The sequence below is a fragment of the Oryctolagus cuniculus genome, chromosome 1 (genome assembly GCF_051225735.1).
Source record: "Oryctolagus cuniculus isolate XC-2025 breed Fujian yellow rabbit chromosome 1, ASM5122573v1, whole genome shotgun sequence".
NCBI lineage: Eukaryota > Metazoa > Chordata > Mammalia > Lagomorpha > Leporidae > Oryctolagus > Oryctolagus cuniculus.
In genome coordinates, this window is record NC_142867.1 from 184,245,950 (window position 1) to 184,266,267 (window position 20,318).

The window sequence follows — 20,318 nt, forward strand, 5'->3', positions numbered from 1 at the left end:
GCTCGGGAGTCTTGTGTTTTGGCAGTCTCTCCAGGCGATTCTGGTGGATCTCTCTTAATTTTTTTTTTTTTAAGATTTATTTTATTTATTTGAAGGGCAGAGTCACAGAGATAAAGAGATCTTCCATCCACTTGTTTTTTTTTTTATTTTTTTAAATTTTTTTTTGACAGGAAGAGTGGACAGTGAGAGAGAGAGACAGAGAGAAAGGTCTTCCTTTGCCATTGGTTCACCCTCTAATGGCCGCCGCGGCCGGCACGCTGCGGCCGGTGTACCACGCTGATCCGATGGCAGGAGCCAGGTGCTTATCCTGGTCTCCCATGGGGTGCAGGGCCCAAGCACCTGGGCCATCCTCCACTGCACTCCCTGGCCACAGGAGAGAGCTGGCCTGGAAGAGGGGCAACCGGGACAGAATCCGGTGCCCCGACTGGGACGAGAACCTGGTGTGCCAGCGCCGCAAGGCGGAGGATTAGCCTAGTGAGCTGTGGCGCCAACCTCTTCCATCCACTTGTTCACTCTCCAAATTGTTGCAACAGTCAGTGCTGGGCCAAGTTGTAGCCAGGAGGCAGCAACTCCATCTGGGGCTCCTATGTGGGTGACAGGGGCCCAAGTACTTGCACCATCTTCCACTGCTTTCCTAGGCACATTAGCAAGGAACTGAGTTAGAAGTACTGCAGTCAGGACTCAAACCAGCATTCTGATGTGGGATGCCACTGTCACAGTGGCAGCTTAACCCACTGTATCACAACATTGCCCTTGATTCTAGTACATCTTATGATTTGTGAATTACTGTATAGAATATGTGGAATAGCAGCATTTTGATTGTTTTACTTGTTTTAAGCAGGGAGAAGCTGTGTAAGGAACAGTTTAAGAGGGTGAACTCTGGAGCCTCATTGCTGTTATTTGAAATCTCACTTTATAATTTACTATCCATGTGACTCTGGTTAAGTTTCATGGCCGGTCTCTGCCTCAGTTTTCCCATTTGTATAAGAAAGGTAGTAGCACCTATTCTTAAGGTTGTTTCAAGAATTAAATGATTTGATTCATGCTAAATACTGGACATTGTGCCTGGCCCTAGGTGAGGACTTAGTAATTATTTATTACCATAATTATTACAGTCCTATAACTAGTTATATCTTATTTTAGTATTCATGTAGTATAGTTGGAAATAAAGCATGTAATTTAGTTGTTGAAAATTATTTAAAGTTACCTTACTTCTATGCTTCAGTTTCTTCATCTGTAAATAAGGGAAGATAACAATAGTAATCTACTGCAGAGGGTTGGTGTGCAAAGTAAATGGTTAGTATAGCAGTTCTCAAATGTTTTGATCTCTTTTAATTTCTTAAAAATTATTGAGAGGGTGCTTTTATTAATATGGATGATATATTTTTGATATTTACCTTGTTAGAAATTCAAGCCAGGAAAATTTTTAAATATTTGCTTCAAAGTAATAATAAAAATGCATTACATCTTAATATAAATTGTAAAAAAAAATTTCCAAAACACAAACAAATTAGCAGTGAAAGTGGCATTGTTTAGCATGTTTGGAAATCTCTCCAATATATGTCTTAATTGATAACAGCTGGATTTTCATGGCTACTCCTACTTTCAATCTGTTGTGATGTTTTTATGAACTAAGTGCAGAGATTCTTGCCTTAACGCAGACATGTAGTTGGAAAGGGTAAAGGCATATTGTCTCCTCAGATAATTATGTATATTCTTCTTTGATATTACACTAAACCTCAAAAACTGTTAGTTCCACTGTGTCAGTGAATTTCACATACTCTGTTATGTCAGAAACATTGATCTGTCATGCACTTTGGGTCTTTTACCCAGGCATAATTTTGTAATGTCATATGTTGGTCATTTGGAAAGTATTAGATCACTGAATTTTGGAGCTCCTCCAAATGTTGATACATTTCATTATATAATATCAAACCATCATATTTATCAATATAACCATCAATCTGATTAGAAAAGCCTTCTACATATTAGGAAGCTACCAAGCTCATAGGAGAAGATAATACATTTTCCAAGAATCAGATTTTTACCTGGAGGCTCAGATTTTATCATTGGCCAAAAATACTGTATTGTATTTTCTCTAAAGTAGCAGGATTGCATCCTTCAATTTTAAGAAAATAATCTGTCAAATATCCAGTTTGAATAACCATAGTTTGCACATCAGATATTCTTTCAAGTAAATTGTGTTCCATGAAAAGAGTTGCTATTTCAGTCTTACAGTATTTTTCCTTGAGACAAAACAACCTTTACACCTGGGTGTGTGATGCAAGTCCCTTTTGTGTATTTCCTGGTATGTCACACATCCTATTAAAAAGATGTATACTCGGCCGGCGCCGCGGCTCACTAGGCTAATCCTCCGCCTAGCGGCGCCGGCACACCAGGTTCTAGTCCCGGTCGGGGCGCCTGATTCTGTCCCTGTTGCCCCTCTTCCAGGCCAGCTCTCTGCTGTGGCCAGGGAGTGCAGTGGAGGATGGTCCAAGTGCTTGGGCCCTGCACCCCATGGGAGACCAGGATAAGTACCTGGCTCCTGCCATCGGGTCAGCGCGGTGCGCTGACTGCAGCGTGCCGGCCGCGGTGGCCATTGGAGGGTGAACCAACGGCAAAGGAAGACCTTTCTCTCTGTCTCTCTCTCTCACTGTCCACTCTGCCTGTCAAAAAAAAAAAAAAAATGTATACTCAAGGGCCAAGGGCTAATGAAATTAGTAATTTTTATTGTTTACAAAGATACTTTAAGTGGAATAGCCTTTAAAAAATTACATATGACAGTGAAAAATACAAATTTTTCATATTAGAATAGTTTTTATACTAGAATAGTTTGGTGCCATTATAAGAAGAGTTTTGACCTCACAGAATCTCTGAAAGGCCTGGAGATCCCCGAGATGTGTAAGTACCATATTTTGAAAGCAACTGAATTAATACATGTTAAGGACTTAAAATGGTTGCTGGCATATGATAAGTACCATATGTACTAGTTATTTCACTATTATTTGTATGTACTTACTAAATACCATTACTTACTAATCTCTGAACACAGTTACAGTTTTTATGAAGAGACAAGAGGTGACATTATAACCTGCTATTGTATGTACATTTTAATATAGCACACTGGCAGGTAGGTCAGATGCTGCTGGAACTGGACAGCTTAGCATTTAGAATAATAGCACAAGCTCATCCTTTCTGTTTTGCCTCTGCCCTAAGGTTCCATAGCTACTTCAGTTAATTTAATAGCAACTGAATAATTTACTTTTTTCCAGAGCAACATAGAAAAGAGTGCCTTTGTCAAACTGTACTTAGTCTCTCAAGGACGATTCCCCTTGATGAGCTTGACTGATATCATCAGTGTTGCTGTGCAGCACCATGAGAAAGAAACGCTGGCCTGGATGATTCTGCAGGGCTTATACCAGGCACGGATAGTGAGCCATGCTAACACAGGTGAGGCCAGGCTGGGGTGAACTCCCAGAATGGAAATAGATCTGCGTGCTGTCCCTCTTAGGCTGTATTTGTTTTCTCAAACAAAAACTCACTTCGTGCTTCTTGATACACAGGGTAAGCCTTCTTACCCTAAGTATCTTGGATGGAAATGAGTAGTTGTAGCTCACAATATCTATATTTTAGAGAAGGGAATAGATTTTTTTGAGGGTTTATTTTATTTTTAATTTGGCCCACTGGACCTTCAGGGGTACAAACTAGTGTACCAGGTTGTTTCTGCCTGTTGAACTTCAATTTCCCAAATACCCAAGAGATCTATAGATTCTGTTAGGTGACTTTGTGAAAATGGCTTTTGAGTAGTCACTGAACACTACAGAAGAACTTCTCAGGGGGGATAATACCGAACTCTAGCTGCACTTACATTGAAAATAACCTGTGATGAGAAACTGAATTTTTTACTTTAAACCAAAAGTATACCAGGAAGAAATCTACAAGGCATTTACAATTAAGCATGAAGATGCATGTAATAAACTAAAATAAGTTTGATATTACCTTTAGTTCTAGCTAACCAGCTCTCAAGTGTAATTTCCATTTTCCTCTTATTCACTAAATTTTGGATAAACATTCCTAAGTAGTAGTTACAGTGATGGGAATTCTCATTTTTAAACAATTAAAAAAAAGAAGAAATCAATATTTATGCTGATGCTTATTCTCCAGTTACCCTACAATGGCTGGTTTTTATTTCTCTTTTTGTATTTTTGTGTTAGGTTTCCTCTGTGATTCTGGCATAAATTGGGAATACTTAAGTAAAGGAGGACTGTAAAAACAACTAATTACCCAAGATTTAACATTCCTGGCTACTTGGCATGCCAGATTTCTCCCGGTGTGTTTAATGTTAAGAAAAATTCCAGTAAAAGCATTTTGTCACTTGCAGGCAGGGAGGTTTGAAGAATAAATTAGGTTTTGACAATAAAGATAAAAAATACAGTTAGCTGATATGAAAAGTGTTGGGGCAGTCACAAGCCTCAGGTATTCCAAGAGGACTTAAAAATTATTTAATGGTATCCTCATCAGGTTAGTTGTTCTGGTGATTACTTCTCAGTTTTACATTTCCAAGGAAAACTATGGTCTACTAAGAAAAATATCTTTTTCTTCTCAGGTGTGTTGAAGAGAATGGAGTGGCTTTTGGAACTGATGGGTTATATCAGAAATGTTGCTTACCAGTCAACATCTGTTCAGAATGTGGCTCTTGATGAGGTACAGTCTAAAAGACAGTATAAAAGTAATTCCTTAAAATGTAGAACTTGTATTTACTTTTCCATAGAGGAACATGTTGCTTTTTCCAGCTTTTCTTTTTCTCTTTCCTTCTGATTTTGAGAAGCACAGGTAAGGATTCTTTAATGCCATAAAGGATCAACTGTTCTTACTGCTCCTGGAGGGACTGCTCTTTGAGAAATTAGAACACAAAGGATGGTAGCAAGAGAGGGACATCAAGGTCCTGTGTTTGGTCCCTAATGTGGGAATCCAGGACTCTGGCCTCTACTCTGACCCACATGTGTCTAAAAAAATAGCTTGATTGTGTGATCACTGTTAAATATAAGAGTGGGAATAAGAGAGGGAAGAGATGTACAGTTTGGCACATGCTCACTCGGACTTAGCCCTAATGGTAGAGCTAGAAACATGCCAGGGGATTCCAATTCAATCTCATCAAAGTGGCATGTACCAATGCCAACTTACTTGTTAAAGTGATCAGTTCATAACTGATCAAAAATATAGGATTAAGTGTCAAAGGGATTACATAAATAAGACCAGTGTCTACAAATAATAATTGATAGAATTAAAAAGGAGAGTGATCCTACATGGGAGGCAGGATACACAGCAGACTCATAGAATGGCAAATGCCCTAAACAGCACTCTGGCCTCAGAATCAGCCTTTAAGGCATTCGGATCTGGCTAAAAAGCCCATGAGAGTTTCGCTAGCCTGGAAAGCCAAGGCACTGTGGCAAAAAATATGACCTAAATGAAAGATCTCTGTGAGTGAGATCCCAGCAGAAAGAACAGGCCATCAAAGAAGGCAGTATCTTTCTCTGAAGGGAGAAGAGAATTTCCACTTTGATTATGGCCTTGTCTAAATAAGATTGGAGTTGGCGAACTCAAGAGGCTCCCATAGCCTTGGCAGCTCATGGCAAGAGCCTTGGGTGATTACTGACATCATAAATAAGAGTGTCAATTGTTAAATCAACAGCAGGAGTCACTGTGCACCTGCTCCCCATGTAGGACCTCTGTCCTTAATGTATTGCACTATGTGAATTAATGGTAAAACTACTACTCAGACAGTACTCTATACTTTGTGTGTCTGTATGGGTGCACTCTGTTGAAATCTTTACTTAGTATATTCTAAATTGATATTCTGTATATAAAGATAATTGAAAATGAATCGCGGGACCGGCACCGTGGCTCACTTGGTTAATCCTCCACCTGCAACGCCAGCATCCCATATGGGCTCTGGGTTCTAGTCCCAATTGCTCCTCTTCCAGTCCTGCTCTCTGCTATGGCCCAGGAATGCAGTGGAGGATGGCCCAAGTGCTTGGGTGCCTGCACCCACGTAGGAGACCTGGAAGAAGTACCTGGCTCCTGGCTTCGGATCGGCGTAGCTTCAGCCATGGCGGCCATTTACGGGGTGAAGCAACGGAAGGAAGATCTTTCTCTCTGTCTCTCTCTCTCACTGTCTAACTCTGTCAAATTAGAAAAAAAGAATATTTAAAAAAAAGAAAATAAATCGTGATGAAGAGATGATGAATAGGATGGGAGAGAGAGTAGGAGATAGGATGGTTGTGGGTAGGAGGGAGGTTATGGGGGGAAAAGCTGCTATAATTCAAAAAGTTGTATTTTGGAAATTTATATTTATTAAATGAAAGTTGAAAAAAAAATCTGGATTGCAGAGGTTCCTGAAGTGCTTGTGAATAACGTGTGTGTACCAGTTCTTAGGTACATGTTTGCACATATCGGTAGAGAGATTTCATTAAACCCGCAATCTGACCTAGGATTCCCCAAAAGTAGGAACCACAGATAATGGGCGAGTTTAAAAATACAAAGATTAATATATAAGATGAAGACAGCTATTCCCTTGCTTCTTCCCTCATTTACTCGATGTGGCTGGCTACTGTGCATTTTTTTAATAGTAGAATTTTTCCTGTGGGCATGCTTCATGATTGTCTTGTTTACTATGGGAATAAAATTTATATGTGATGAGATGTTCTTTAAAATTATGCCCAGTTTTTCTGAAGAGTTGCTTTTTGAGTTTTTAATTTGTGAGATTAGGAATTTTAACAGATGGTGTCCCAATTTAAAAACCAACTTTAATGTTCCTTGACAAAGTTTAGGCCTTCTTAACCCAAATAGAGAGCAACTAGCATGGAAATGAGCAGTTAAAACTCAAGGTCCATTCTTTAGACAGAGGAATGGATCCTTTTGAAAGTTTTTATGATCTGTCCTCTTTTTCTTCTGATTTCCTAACTTTTTGTTAATGTTCTCTGTTTTTTTACAAAAATCTAAAAACACAGATTACACATAAAGATAAGGAGTATTTAAAAATTTTTAAATTTTACCTGACATAAAGATTGTACGTATTTATGGGTTACCATGTGATTTTTCGTTTTTTGTTTTTTGTTTTTGTTTTTGTTTTTGTTTTGACAGGCAGGGTGGACAGTGAAAGAGAGAAAGAGAGAAAGGTCTTCCTTTTGCCGTTGGTTCACCCTTCAATGGCCGCCGCGGCCAGCGCACCACGCTGATCCGATGGCAGGAGCCAGGTGCTTATGCTGGTCTCCCATGGGATGCAGGGCCCAAGGGCTTGGGCCATCCTCCACTGCACTCCCTGGCCACAGCAGAGAGCTGGCCTGGAAGAGGGGCAACCGGGACAGAATCCGGCGCCCCGACCGGGACTAGAACCTGGTATGCCGGCGCCGCAAGGCGGAGGATTAGCCTAGTGAGCCGCGGCGCCGGCCACCATGTGATTTTTCAATATAGGTATAGTTTAACGTCTAAGCAAAGTAAACATATCTTTCTCCTCAAATATTTAGTATTTCCTTATGGTGAAAACATTCAAAAATCCTTTCATTTAGTTAGAGAAATATATAGTACATTATGTTTATCTGTCACCACTCCACTGTGCAACAGGACACCAGAACTTTTTAATTACATCTAAGTGTAACTGAGTACCCATGAATTAACCCTCCCTCCATCCTACTCTCACCAGACTCCAGTAATTATCATTTTATTCTCAACTTCTATGAGGTCAATTTTTTAGACTGTACTTACAAGTGAGAGATCACGTGGTACTTGTCTTTCTGTACTTCGTTTATTTCCTTTACTATAATGACCCCACTTACACCCATGTTCCTGCAAATGACAAAATTTCATCATTTATATGGCCAAATAGTATTTCATTGTATATATGTATCACCTTTTCTTTATCCATTCATCAGCGGATGGACACTTGAGTGTTTCAGCTTCTCAGCTATGGTGAATAGTGCTTCCGTAAACACGGAGTGCAAATGTCCCTTCAGCAGAATGATTTGGTTTCCTCTGGATGTTTACTCAACAGTGAGATTGCTGGGTCACATGGTAGTTCTATTTTTAGTGTTTTGAGAAGTCTTTATACTGTTTTCCACAATGGTTGTGCTAATTTACGTTACCACCAGTGGTGGCCTCTTCTCCACATCCTGGCCAGCTCTTACTACCTTTTGTCTTTTTAATAAACCAGAAGTCTATCTGGAGTAAGATGATTCCTTAATGTGGTTTTGATTCTAATTTCTCTGATGATTAGTGATGTTGAACATTTTTCTTCAAGTACCTATTGACCATGTGTGTCTCCTTTTGAGAAATATCTATCTAAATCTACTGCCCATTTTAAAAATTGAATTCTTTGTTCTTTGCTTCTAGGATGTTTGAGTTCGTTAGTCTGATTATTAATTTCGTGTCAGATACGTATCTTTCAAATTTTTTCTCCCATTCTATTGTTTGTCTCTTCATTTCTGTTATTCCTTTGCTATGTGGAATCTTCTTAGTTATTTTTATTCTTACCTCCCTGGCATGAATCCCAGTTGATCAGCATCAATAATCTTTTTAATGTGCTATCAGATTCAATTGGCTATTGTTTTGTTGAGGATTTTTGCATCTGTGCTCATCAAGGATGTTGGCCTGTATCTTTTTCTTTTTAAACTCTGTCTTTATCTTCTTAAAGTCTACTATTATTATATTGGAGTCTATCATCCCATTTAGGTCTATTAATATTTTGCCTCCGTATTTGGATGTTTCAATCTTGCATGCACATATATTTATACTTATTATTTTCTTCTCCTGAATTGAACTCTTTATCATTATATAATGATATCTGTTTCTTCTTACTGATTTTGATTTTAAAGTTTTATCTGATATAATAATGGCTATAGCTGGCTTTTTTTTTTTTTTTTCATTTTCATGGAATGCACTATTCCATCCTTTCACTTTCAGTTCACGTGTATCTGTAGAGGTAAGATGAATTTTTTTGTAAGCAGCATATAGTTGGATCTCATTTTGGGTTTTTTTTTAAGCCATTTGGTTACTCTTTGTCTTTTAATTGGTGAGTTTCATCCATTTACATGTAAGGTAATTATTGGTAGATAAGATTTAAAGATTTTGTTTTGTTATAGTTCTTTTCTATCTTAGTAATTTTCTCTCTAAGTAATTTTCACTAGTAGGGTGTTTTGATAGCTTGGTTATTATTTTTGTTGTCTGTTATCAATTTTTTGCTTTATGATTACCGTGAGACTTAAAAACTGTATTTTAGTTATAACAAGCTATTTTGAAATTGATTTCAACTTTACATGACTGTAAAAATTGGATTGGAAACAAGAGATAAGAAGTACAAATAAAGAACTTTACACTTGCATTCCTTTTCTCCCCATAATTTGAACTTTTGATGTTCCATTTTCTTTCTGTGTTGTCTGTTAACACATTAATGTATTTATTATTATTTATTGCTTTTTAGTGTCCTAGTAAAGACGTAGTGGTTTATATACCATGTGCACTGTATTAGAACATTTTTAATTTGTATACTAATGTTACTTCTTAGTTTTTTACCTTCTAATGTTTTATTCTTAGTCAGTAATATCTCTTTCTTTAGGTATCTCCTTAGCATTTCTTATAATACAGATCTAGTGATGATAAATCCTCTCAGCTTTTGTTTGCCTTGGAATGTTTTTATTGCTCCTTCAATTCTGAAGGTTAACTTTGCTTGGTATTATATTCTGGGCTGACAGTTTTTTTCTGTTGGTACTGCAAAAATCTTACGCCACTCCCTCCTTGCCTGTTAGATTGATGCTGAAAAGTCTGCAGTCAGTTAAATTTGGACCCCTTTTATCTGTTTTTACTTTTTCTCTTAAAGCATTGAGAATCCTCACTTTATCATTAACCTTGAAGAGCCTGATCATAATATATCTTGGGACAAACTTGGATTGAATCTAATTGGTAACTTCTGACCTTCCTATCCCTGGATAGTTATATCTTTCTGTAAGTTTGGGAAGTGTTCTGTAATTACCTCTTTGAAAACACTGTCTACCCTTTTGGCATTCTAACACTACTCTTGAGCCCCAGTTACCTAGATATTTACTGTTTTCACGCTGTCCCAAATTTCCTGTAAGTTTTTTCATGCCTCTTAATTTTATTTTTCTCCTCAACCTGTGTATTATTGAGTAGCCTGTCATGAAGCTTGCTGATTCTTTTATCTGTTTGATCAGCTCTGCTGTTGATGCCTTCTATCACATTTTTAATTTCAGTAAATATGCTTTTCATTTGAAGGATTTCTGTTGTTTTTTTTTTAATTACTTCTATCTCTCTGTCAAGTTCTCTCTGATACAGCATCAAACTTTTCTCTGTATTCTCTTTAAATTCATTGAGTTTTTTAAAAACATTTATTTTAAATTCTTCACCCAAGCATTTAGAAATGTTGATTTCTACATCCCTGGCACTTTATTTATTTTAATTTTTTATTTGGTTATATCATAGTTTGCTAAGAGTTTTTTTAAAAAATATTTATTTTATTTATTTGAAAAGCAAAGTTAGAGAGGGGTAGTGGGGAGATCTTTTATCTGCTGGTTCACTCTCCAAATATCCACAGCAGCTGAGACTGGGTTGAGCCAAAGCCAGGAGCCTGGCACTCTATCCAGGTCTCCCATGTGGGTGGCAGGGGCCCAAACACTTGGGCTGTCTTATGCTGCTTTTCCAGGCACATTAACAGGTAGCGAGCTGTATCAAAAGTGGAGCAGCCAGGACATGAACTAGTGCCCATATGAGATGCCAGTGTCAGAGGTGGCAGCTTAACCCTCTGTGCCACAACACAGGCCCCTACAAAGAGTTCTTGATGCTTGTTAGCATTTGGTGTCATCTTCACATTGAAGGATTGTTTATTTATACAGTTTCCATATTCCTGCTTCATTTATGACTATCTTTCCAGAAATTCTAAGAAGTCTGCCTATTTTCTGTGAGCCCATGGGCACTTCTGCTATTTTAACATAAGTGAGCAGCCTGAGGTGAGGTTTGCCACAGTTGTGTTAGTGGAGTCTTGTCACTGTTTCAGTGCTAGAGGATGACCCAAACTCCAATTTTCCCAAAATCTGCAGTATATGTGTTTGTTAAACTGGTAAACTGTTTAGAAAAGGAGTTATTCATCCCCACAAATCTTTTCTTGGGGTCGGGGTAGGCCTAGATGCATGGTCCTGTGGCCACCAATGCTGTAATGCTAGATCATACCTAGAGTCTGGAGCCTGCTGAGGCCAATGCAGGATGAAGGTAGGACCAAAGCCTATACTGTTATGGTCTCTCTGCTATGGAGATGGACTCATAACTTGAGACCACTTCAACCAGCCAAATATCATGGTAGCTGGGATATAGATCTGATCAACTATGGCTACAGGATTCACTTGGCACTGTGACAGGTCCAGGGGCCCCACCATTAGGTACTGACCTTGGAATGGGGACTGTTAGGATTTGCCCAACGCTTGGTTTCCCCAGCCTGCCACTGAGTCCCAAGACACAGACCTGATATTTTTCTCTTCCTTGTCTATCCAAGAATAGGGAAATAATAGGGATAAAGGAAGCCCATTTACTACCCAGACTGGCACCAAGCTAGATCACACCTGGGTCTCACAGTCACCAGGCTCTGGGTACTTTCAGGGCCCAGCAGTGATACATGCTGAAACAAATCCACACATTAAGGCACAGATCTGTGGCACTGCAGAGAGAATCTGAAGGCTCTGTCTGCAAACACAGACCTAGGGACTGGGACTGTTGGGATATGCCCAGGTGTTTTCTGTTTTTGTTTTTTAACCAGCCCTATACTGAGTCCCAATACATAATTCTGTGCATCCTTGTTGTCTGCCTTAGGATAGGAGAGGGGTGATGAAGGCAGCTGCTTTTCTGCTCAGACTTGTATGAAACTGGATCACACTTAGGTCTCACAATCACTTGGCTCTGCAGATGGGTATACATCAGGACCATGTGAGGCTGGTGGTGATAACTATTAGATCTTCTATCTGCGTTTAAGAGAACCTCAAAAACCTTCCAAAGTCCTAAAATGTCTCTTCATTAATCTTGAACACTGAGTTTGCTATTCAGCGCAGTTTCTCTGGGGTAGAAATGGGGCAGGAAAAGCCATTTAGTGAATGCAAAGATGACATCGCCTCAAGATGGGAGCTGAGTGTTTGAGGACATTAGTTTGCATTGTTAAAACATATGACCTAATGTTATTCCAATTTCCTTTGTAGGCTTTGGACTTCTTGTTGCTGATATTTGCAACTGCAGTGGTTGCATGGGCAGACCATGCTGCCCCTCTCCTCCTTGGCCTCAGTGCCAGTTGGTTGCCATGGCATCAGGAGAATGACCAGGCCGAGCAATCATCAAGCTTCCTTGGCAGGAGTCCAATGCACAAGGTTACTCTGCAGGAGGTTCTCACTCTGCTTCCAAGTAGCATGCTTCTTCTGCTGCAGAAAGAGCCATGGAAGGAACAGACTCAGAAGGTGAGGTTGGCACCCAGCTGCTTGGCAGGACAGACTACTCTTTTCTTCAGCAGCTTCTGTTGTAGCATTGAGATGGAGTTAAGTGAAACGTGAATCACACCACAAGTTTTCATACTCAGCTCCACACTTCAGCCACCGCAGAGTCTGAGACAGACTGGCCTAGGCTCGGGGCACCTGCTGATGAAAAACAGTAGCAACAGCAACAACCTGCTTGTGGTCGGGAGTGAGGTGGAGAGAAGAACCCACACGGTCATTCATTTCATGAAAGCCCATATGTTTTTGATCCTGGAGAAGAAAGGCCGAGTAAATCTCAGAGATTTCTGAATCTCAGTGAAGACAGGGGCAAATTCAAGATGGCAAGATGGTGTGATAAGTTGGACAGAGTGGTCATGAGTAGGGGAGGGCACTGAGCAGTAGTGCATGGGTGGGTTAGGGAACTCATCTGAGGAGAATTATGGGTGGGAAGCATCTACCTTCTTGTAGGCACGTTTAAGGTTCCCCATAGCTCATTTCATTCACAGACATGCTCTAGGCACCTGTGTGTCCCTGAGCTAAGCTAGATGCCACAAGGAGTTTTGAAAAGGTCTAATATCACCCTTGCCCTCAGGGAAAACCAAACTGAGCAAACACCTTTTGTTTTTGAATATTGAAATTCCCTATCTACTAGCTGTTGTGCAGAGCATGTGTAGATACTGGGTTTTCTATATTTGGCTCTGGCCTATCTTTAGTATATTTGGTTGGGAGACTCTTTTTTGAATACCATTTAATCAAACTGATTTTTATGAAGTTGAAAGCTTAAAACTAACGTTCTCTTACTATTGAAATCTGAACATTAATCTTTAAAATATTTCTGAACTGTGTACTTATAACTGCACAGACTGTCTCAGTTGAAATGTCTTTTTTTTTTCCTTTAAGCCTGATAATCATCAGTATTGTTGCCCCAAATTTTGTGTTTTATGTTCCATTTTAAATTTAAATGTCATCTCCTCTCATGTTATTTCCGGACTGGAATACTATGTTCACTTTGGACTTTAGTACAGACATCTTGTATCAATTATGTATTTGTAATGCTTGATTTATTTAGTTACCAGCAGATTACTATAAAACAAAATTCAGAAAAACAAAGGGAAAAACATTAATTAATGCAGAGAACTATGAATATTTTCTTTTCCTCTTTATTTTACTCTTTCTTCAACCCAGCTTCCCAAGTCTGAAGTTAAAATGCCTAGTACCTTCACTAATGTGTATGTGTGTGTTTATTGAATCAAGATTAGTAACATTCGGTCTTCTATGAAATTACCCTGTATCTAATTCAAAAACAATTTGGTTGCATCCAGGGAGATCTATCAAACTCATAAATACTACCTCATTTGCAAGAATTATTCACAGTTAATATAGTTGGCTCTACACAATAAATATTTTATTCATTTTTTTCTTGCATCTAAAATTTCTGTTTCATATCCACTTGGGCACAAACTACTCTCATCTAAAGAAATATGTTTTGTTTTAGAAACAAAAGCTTATATATGAATGTGTTCCCTATTTACTGCTAGCCTAGGAGACTGGGCCAAAATGCATATGGAACCAGGTAGGAAGCAGCAGAATAGAAAGAAAACATCTATGACTTCAAAGCCGGGCGTACATAGGTTCAAATCTTGACTCTACAATTCATTAAGAGTCTTCGTCAAGGTTCTTAACCCTGGGGATCTCTGGGCTCATGTGACCTCACTCTTGAAACTTGTGCCGGGTCGGGATCTTCAGCAAAGGAAGGAAGTTTGACTTTTCCAGATCATTTGACTAAATGGGACTTGTGCCCAGCTCCACCATTTTTTGTGCTTGATCTTTGATTCATCTTGTCTCCCCCAACCCAGGCAGGTATTGCCTAGGGACTGTTGCACTGATATTCATGAACGCCCACCATGGGAACAGGGGGGTTCTCTTCACTGACGCTGTTCTTCCTTGTCATCCTAATTCATGAACGCAGACCATGGGAACAGGGGGGTTCTCTTCACTGACGCTGTTCTTCCTTGTCATCCTAGTTCATCGACTGGATGTTCAGCATCATGGAAAGCCCCAAAGAAGCCCTCTCAGCAAACTCCAGCGATCTTTTGAAAGGTAATTTCTTCCATGCTTTATACCCAACTCAGGAAAAACCATCCGTTGTTGTCTGTGATGCAGTTTGGCATTATAGTACATGTTGGTTTCTGAAAGGGCTTCTCTTGGTTTAGGTGAAAAAAGTAATCAGGAACTGTCATCAATATGACATTTTAACAAGAAAATGGATTTAGAAGCAGTTCTATGGCCTTTAAATTTAGTTTTGTTTAAATAGTTTTAAAATGGTTTATCACGATCATAAAATATTATTTTAATTAAAATTTGGAGAATTCAGACAAGAAAAAAGCAGCAAAGAATCAGTCAGAGTCCAATTGGCCGAAGGCAATTTTGATATTTTCCATGAGAAATTTTTGCCTCCTTTTGTAGGTGAACATTATTTTAACATATTATTTATAATAATAACCACTTGAAATATTTTGCACAGAAAGCTTGAAATTGCCTTTTTAGTTTTTACATTATTTTTTAAAGCATTAAATGCTGTTCTTATGCTGGCTTTATAAGTATTTTTAACAGCTGCATTGTGTTTTGCCAAGGAAAGCAGATATTTCCCATGCTTCAAATATTTAGCTGCCTTTCATGTCCCTTGTACTTCTCTACTGACTTTGTTAAACCAATGACTATAAGATCCACAAGCATAGAAATATTTCTTTAAAAGTTATGTAGATTCCTTTGCTCAAGTCTGAGAAGTCATTGGGACATTGGTTTTGTGGCCTTATGCAACTTTTACTTGTCATCTATGTCTTCAGATTTGCTTACTGAAGATACACCACCAAAAAATCTCAGCTCCATAAAGTTACCTGTTGGCCTACTCTGGGATTAGTTATTTGTCCAGCTTAGAGTCATAATATGAGCCATATTTTGCATTAAGTATGGTATAACTTATTGTTTGCCAAATGAGAGAAATTCACTGATTCTAATCCTTCTCCCTCCCCCCAAATTGAGTGGAGGCATGTGTATGGTCGAACAGTGCCCCAACATGATTCTGATAAACCATAGAACCTCATTGAAAATCAAGTCTGTGGTCAGAATTTTGAGAAAACTTCAAAAAGTTTATGGAAAAATGGAATAAAAAGATGTTTATTCTGGTGCAAAAAATTACTTTAAGTCCATACATGCAAGGGATCTAATTCCATTTTCCCTGAACTTTTCGAACTTCCCTTGTATTTTCACTTAATTCATCCCTAGAGATTTGTTACTGGGGTTTCCTCTGTTCATTTGCCCCAGGAAGTTTTAATTAATTTCTTAATGGCTGTGAGTCCCTAATACCATGGATGCTCCAAGTTTCCTATGTCCCAAACAACTGCTACTGATGAGGAAAAGAATCTTTTGGGGTCTAGGAGCACATCTTCACTTGATTATCATGAACAATGATTGTGTAACTCTGGTTTACATTGTTATATTATAAAAAATTTCAATATATTAATATTAATTTTTTAAATAAATATATAATAAATTACCTAAAGGGATTACACACAAGTCTCCTACTTTAAATTGATCCCTAAGGGATCTGTGACAGATTAGAGAAAATGTGGACTCATGGATGCATGTTCAAGTATGGTTTTTATGATAGGGTCAGATAATTTAGTTTTCTTTTTGACCTTTAATTAAACATTTAATGGCAATATCTTACTCATTTATAAAAGGGTACAAATCTAAGTACATTTATACAAAAGGAGCTCACCCTTGTCATCAGTGCTCACATCAAGAAAATGAACATCACTGGCATCCTGGAAGTCAGTTTTCATTTTAACTCTGCAAAATTTCCCATTAACTGTTTCTGGGTAACTTATTAAAAAAAATCCTTTCCCCTAAATGCTTTTCTACCATTAAAATGTTGCCAAAGGCTTGATTGAAATAAGTTAGCCAAATAACAAAAAGCCAAGATCTATTTGGATATTCTTTGATCAAAATAATCTTTTCAAATGCAGCCCCACCAAATGCAACAGTGTACTTATTTATTTTTTTTTATCCCCATAGCCACCCTGCTGTCTTTGAGAGGTCTCCCAGAATTTAAGAAGAAAGCTGTATGGACCAGAGCATATGGTTGGTGAATAGTTTTGTGGTAGCCTGCAGCATTCTCAGCTGGATGAGGAAAACCATAGAAACGGAAGAAGTTTTACCGAATTGGTGTCTGGGATTGCTCAGATGTGTTGCAGAGAGTTAAAGGTCTTGGAAAGGTGGATATATCACTGACAACTTGACAGATGCTTGTCGGAAGAGGAGTGCCTTGCTTTGATACCCAGGCCATTTGAGACTGAAATAGAAACATGAATTTTATTTGGGTAGACTTCAGTGTACAGGTTTTCTTTGTGAAAACTTCACTGTTATCATATCTTCCTTCCTAAATTCTAGTAAAATTATCTGATAAATTTTGTGCATGTGGCTTTTATTTGTTTTAAGACACTCACCAAAACTATAGTAGTGATAGTAGCATTATGATCTATTTTCTGTGAACTCTCTATGAGGATATTTATTGGCTAACTTAGAGGAGTTAGACAAGTTTTCTCTTGTTGAGAAAACATTATTTTAGATATGCTGTCACATTTAAATAATAAACATGACAATGAATATTAGCAAAATCAGATTCATTAATGATGGCTATAATTCCCTTACACTTTGTTTTCTTGAGGGCAAGTGAAATTTACACAATTCAAAATGGCTTCACCTCAAATGAATAATATTCGTTCATTTTTTATGGATTTATTTTTATTTATTTATTTATTTATTTATTTATTTGACAGGCAGAGTGGACAGTGAGAGAGAGAGACAGAGAGAAAGGTCTTCCTTTGCTGTTGGTTCACCCTCCAATGACCGCCGCGGCCGGCACGCTGCGGGTGGCTGGCGCACCGCGCTGATCTGAAGCCAGGAGCCAGGTGCTTCTCCTGGTCTCCCACGCAGGTGCAGGGCCCAAGCACTTGGGCCATCCTCCACTGCACTCCTGAGCCACAGCAGAGAGCTGGCCTGGAAGAGGGGCAACCGGGACAGAATCCGGCGCCCCGACCGGGACTAGAACCTGGTGTGCCGGCGCCGCAAGGCGGAGGATTAGCCTAGTGAGCCACGGTGCCGGCCCAATATTCATTCATAAGCAGACAAGTTTAAGTGCGAATCTGAAGAGGCACAGCAGCACCAAATGAATCCAAGGATGCCATCAAACTTTATTCATCTTGGAATCATGCCATATAGTTGACAAATTGGCTGCCAGCAACCTCAAAGGAAAAAAAATGTCTTTTCTTACAGGTATGGCAAAAGCAACATGGGAAGAACTCTGGGTCAGTTTTGAACATATGTGAGTCTCTGAACATGTAGTATCTGGGCCCTGGACCAAGCCTGGGTCACCTTCGTCCTATGTCCCTGCACAGAGAGGGGTGTTAGGCAAGCCCTCTCAAATCATCTCAATTAGGTTCCTCATCCCTCAGAAGACATATGATAGAATGTTGGGCAGGCGAAATAATAGCAATAATTAAAAAGACAAATATCTCCTCTCCAGATCAATCTTTTTTATAAGCACAAATCTTTTTTAATCAAAGTGACAAGTGGCCTAAAATAAATTTTTGATAGATTTTTGATAGTATCTTCAAGGGTTATATATGACTCAATGGCTTGAGACTGCCATTTAATCTGGATCTGTTTGCTAATAATCCCTCCTTCACTCTGCCATTAGGGCTGTTTCATTAGTCAATCATATAAATATACTGATGCATACATATATGAGATCATCAGGAAGAAAAATGTTACCGCTGAAATAAGGTTCCATTGTATCTACCATGCCATAGCCCAGTACCTGGAGCTTCACAAGCACCATGGAACTTTAGGATTCCGATATGCCTTGTACCTTTATGTTGTCACCAAATGTTCCTGCCACTTAAGTTAAAGTAGTTATACTATTTCTGTTTTCTAAACATATTACTCCTTAGAGGTACAACTAGAATGAATTTAAAAGAAGCAGGAATGTAGAAAATTTAGACTAGAATCCAGCTCCCCTCTCCTTCCCATTCACATCCATCTTCTTGTATTTATGACCAGTTGGAGCTTGAAATTCATTTAATATTTATTGCAAGGTATCAGACTGTAAATACTCTAGGATTCTTATATTATTTAACAATAATAAGGATACCATTATTATTTTTAAATAGCATAAATACAACCAGTAGGTAGCAGAGCTTCATCTAGAGCCAAGGACCTAGAACATCAGATCCAGTGCTATTTCTACTGCAACAGGCTCATCATCTCCTATTGTATGATAGAAACATTAATGAAAGAAGCAACTCTGCCTCATATTAATTGACATCCAGAATTGGGAGTTGTCATGTAAACAATTAGATCTTCATTGGTTGAAGGACTTTGGATTCTTGGTCTACCTTGCAAGTAGAAATGGCGAGAAAGAGATATGAGGAAGAAGTGAGCACTGAAGAACTACTCTGCATTTTTTTCTCCTGAATCAGCAACCAGAGATGGCTGACACCCAAGTAAAGGGATGAAGAATCAATGTAGGCTTCTAAACTTGGACTTCTGTTTTCAATTCAGCTCACTTTCTTCTCATTTTTTTTCTTATTTATTTATTTGAAAGATAGTGGGTGGGTAGATAGATAGATAGATGGTTTTCCATCTATAGGTTCATTCCCCAAATGGCTGCAACAGCCAGGGCTGAGCCAGGCTGAAGACACGAACCTGGAACTCCATTCAGGTCTCACATGTGGGTGTAGAGGCCCAAGCACTTGGGCCATTTCTCCTGCTTTCCCTAGAACATTAGCAGGGAGCTGGATTGAAAGTGGAGCAGCTGGGTCTCAAACCAGTACTTATATGAGATGCTGGCATCTCAGGTGGTTGCTTAACACACTGTGACAAAATGGTAGAGCTAGAAACATGCCATGGGACTCCAAATCCCATTAATCTGGCATGTACCAATGCCATCTTACTAATTAAAGTGATCAGTTTAAGTTCATAATTGATCATAAAGATAGAATTAAGTGTCAAAGGGGTCACATAAATAAGACCAGAATTATAAAGGGGAGAATGACCCAACATGGAAAGCAGAATACACAGCAGGCTCATAGAATGGCAAATGCCCTAAACAGAATTTTGGCCTCAGAATCAGCCCTTAAGGCATTCGGATCCGGCTAAAAAGCCCATGAGAGTTTCGCAGGCATGGAAAGCCAAGGCACTGTGGCAAAAAATATGACCTAAATGAAAGATCTCTGTGAGTGAGATCCCAGCAGAAAGAACAGGCCATCAAAGAAGGCAGTACCTTTCTCTGAAGGGAGGAGAGAACTTCAACTTTGATTATGGCCTTGTCTAAATAAGGTTGGAGTTTGTGAACTCAAGAGGCTCCCATAGCCTTGGCAGCTCATGACAAGAGCCTCGGTGACTACTTTCTTATTCAAACCTTGTCCCTTCTGTGTTTTATATGAAAACAGAGGCGTACAAAAGGGAGGAAATAAGAAATATCTTTATCTTCTCTTTCTAAGTTCCCTCTTTATATTTTGAGCAGCCTTGACTCTAAGATTGATAGGATTTGCCTATTCCTAGGAATCTCAAGATTCAAAATTTAAAATGTAAAGGTTCTAAAACATTCTAAGAAACAGTTCACTGGAATAAGACCCTTCACTTGGTCACATGTTTGCCTCAGATAAGAATTAATTTATTTCTTTCTGAATTTCCTTCAATTTGTTCTCCCAAAACCAGAAGTCTTTAAATTTTTAGACC

General features: G+C 38.8%; 1 protein-coding gene across 4 annotated transcripts in view; it reads left to right on the forward strand.

The window, feature by feature from the left end:
* FOCAD (focadhesin) overlaps window positions 1-16,984 on the forward strand; it is a 381,374-nt gene extending 364,390 nt beyond the window's left edge. For all 4 annotated transcript variants that reach the window (XM_002708074.6, XM_017340978.4, XM_017340982.4 and 1 more), the window contains 5 exons: window positions 3,273-3,450; window positions 4,607-4,704; window positions 12,249-12,500; window positions 14,540-14,615; window positions 16,593-16,984. In XM_002708074.6, coding sequence (XP_002708120.1) covers window positions 3,273-3,450; window positions 4,607-4,704; window positions 12,249-12,500; window positions 14,540-14,615; window positions 16,593-16,666 — 678 coding nt within the window. In that variant the 3' untranslated portion in view covers window positions 16,667-16,984. The remainder of the gene's footprint in view (window positions 1-3,272; window positions 3,451-4,606; window positions 4,705-12,248; window positions 12,501-14,539; window positions 14,616-16,592) is intronic.
* Window positions 16,985-20,318: the final 3,334 nt, after the last annotated feature.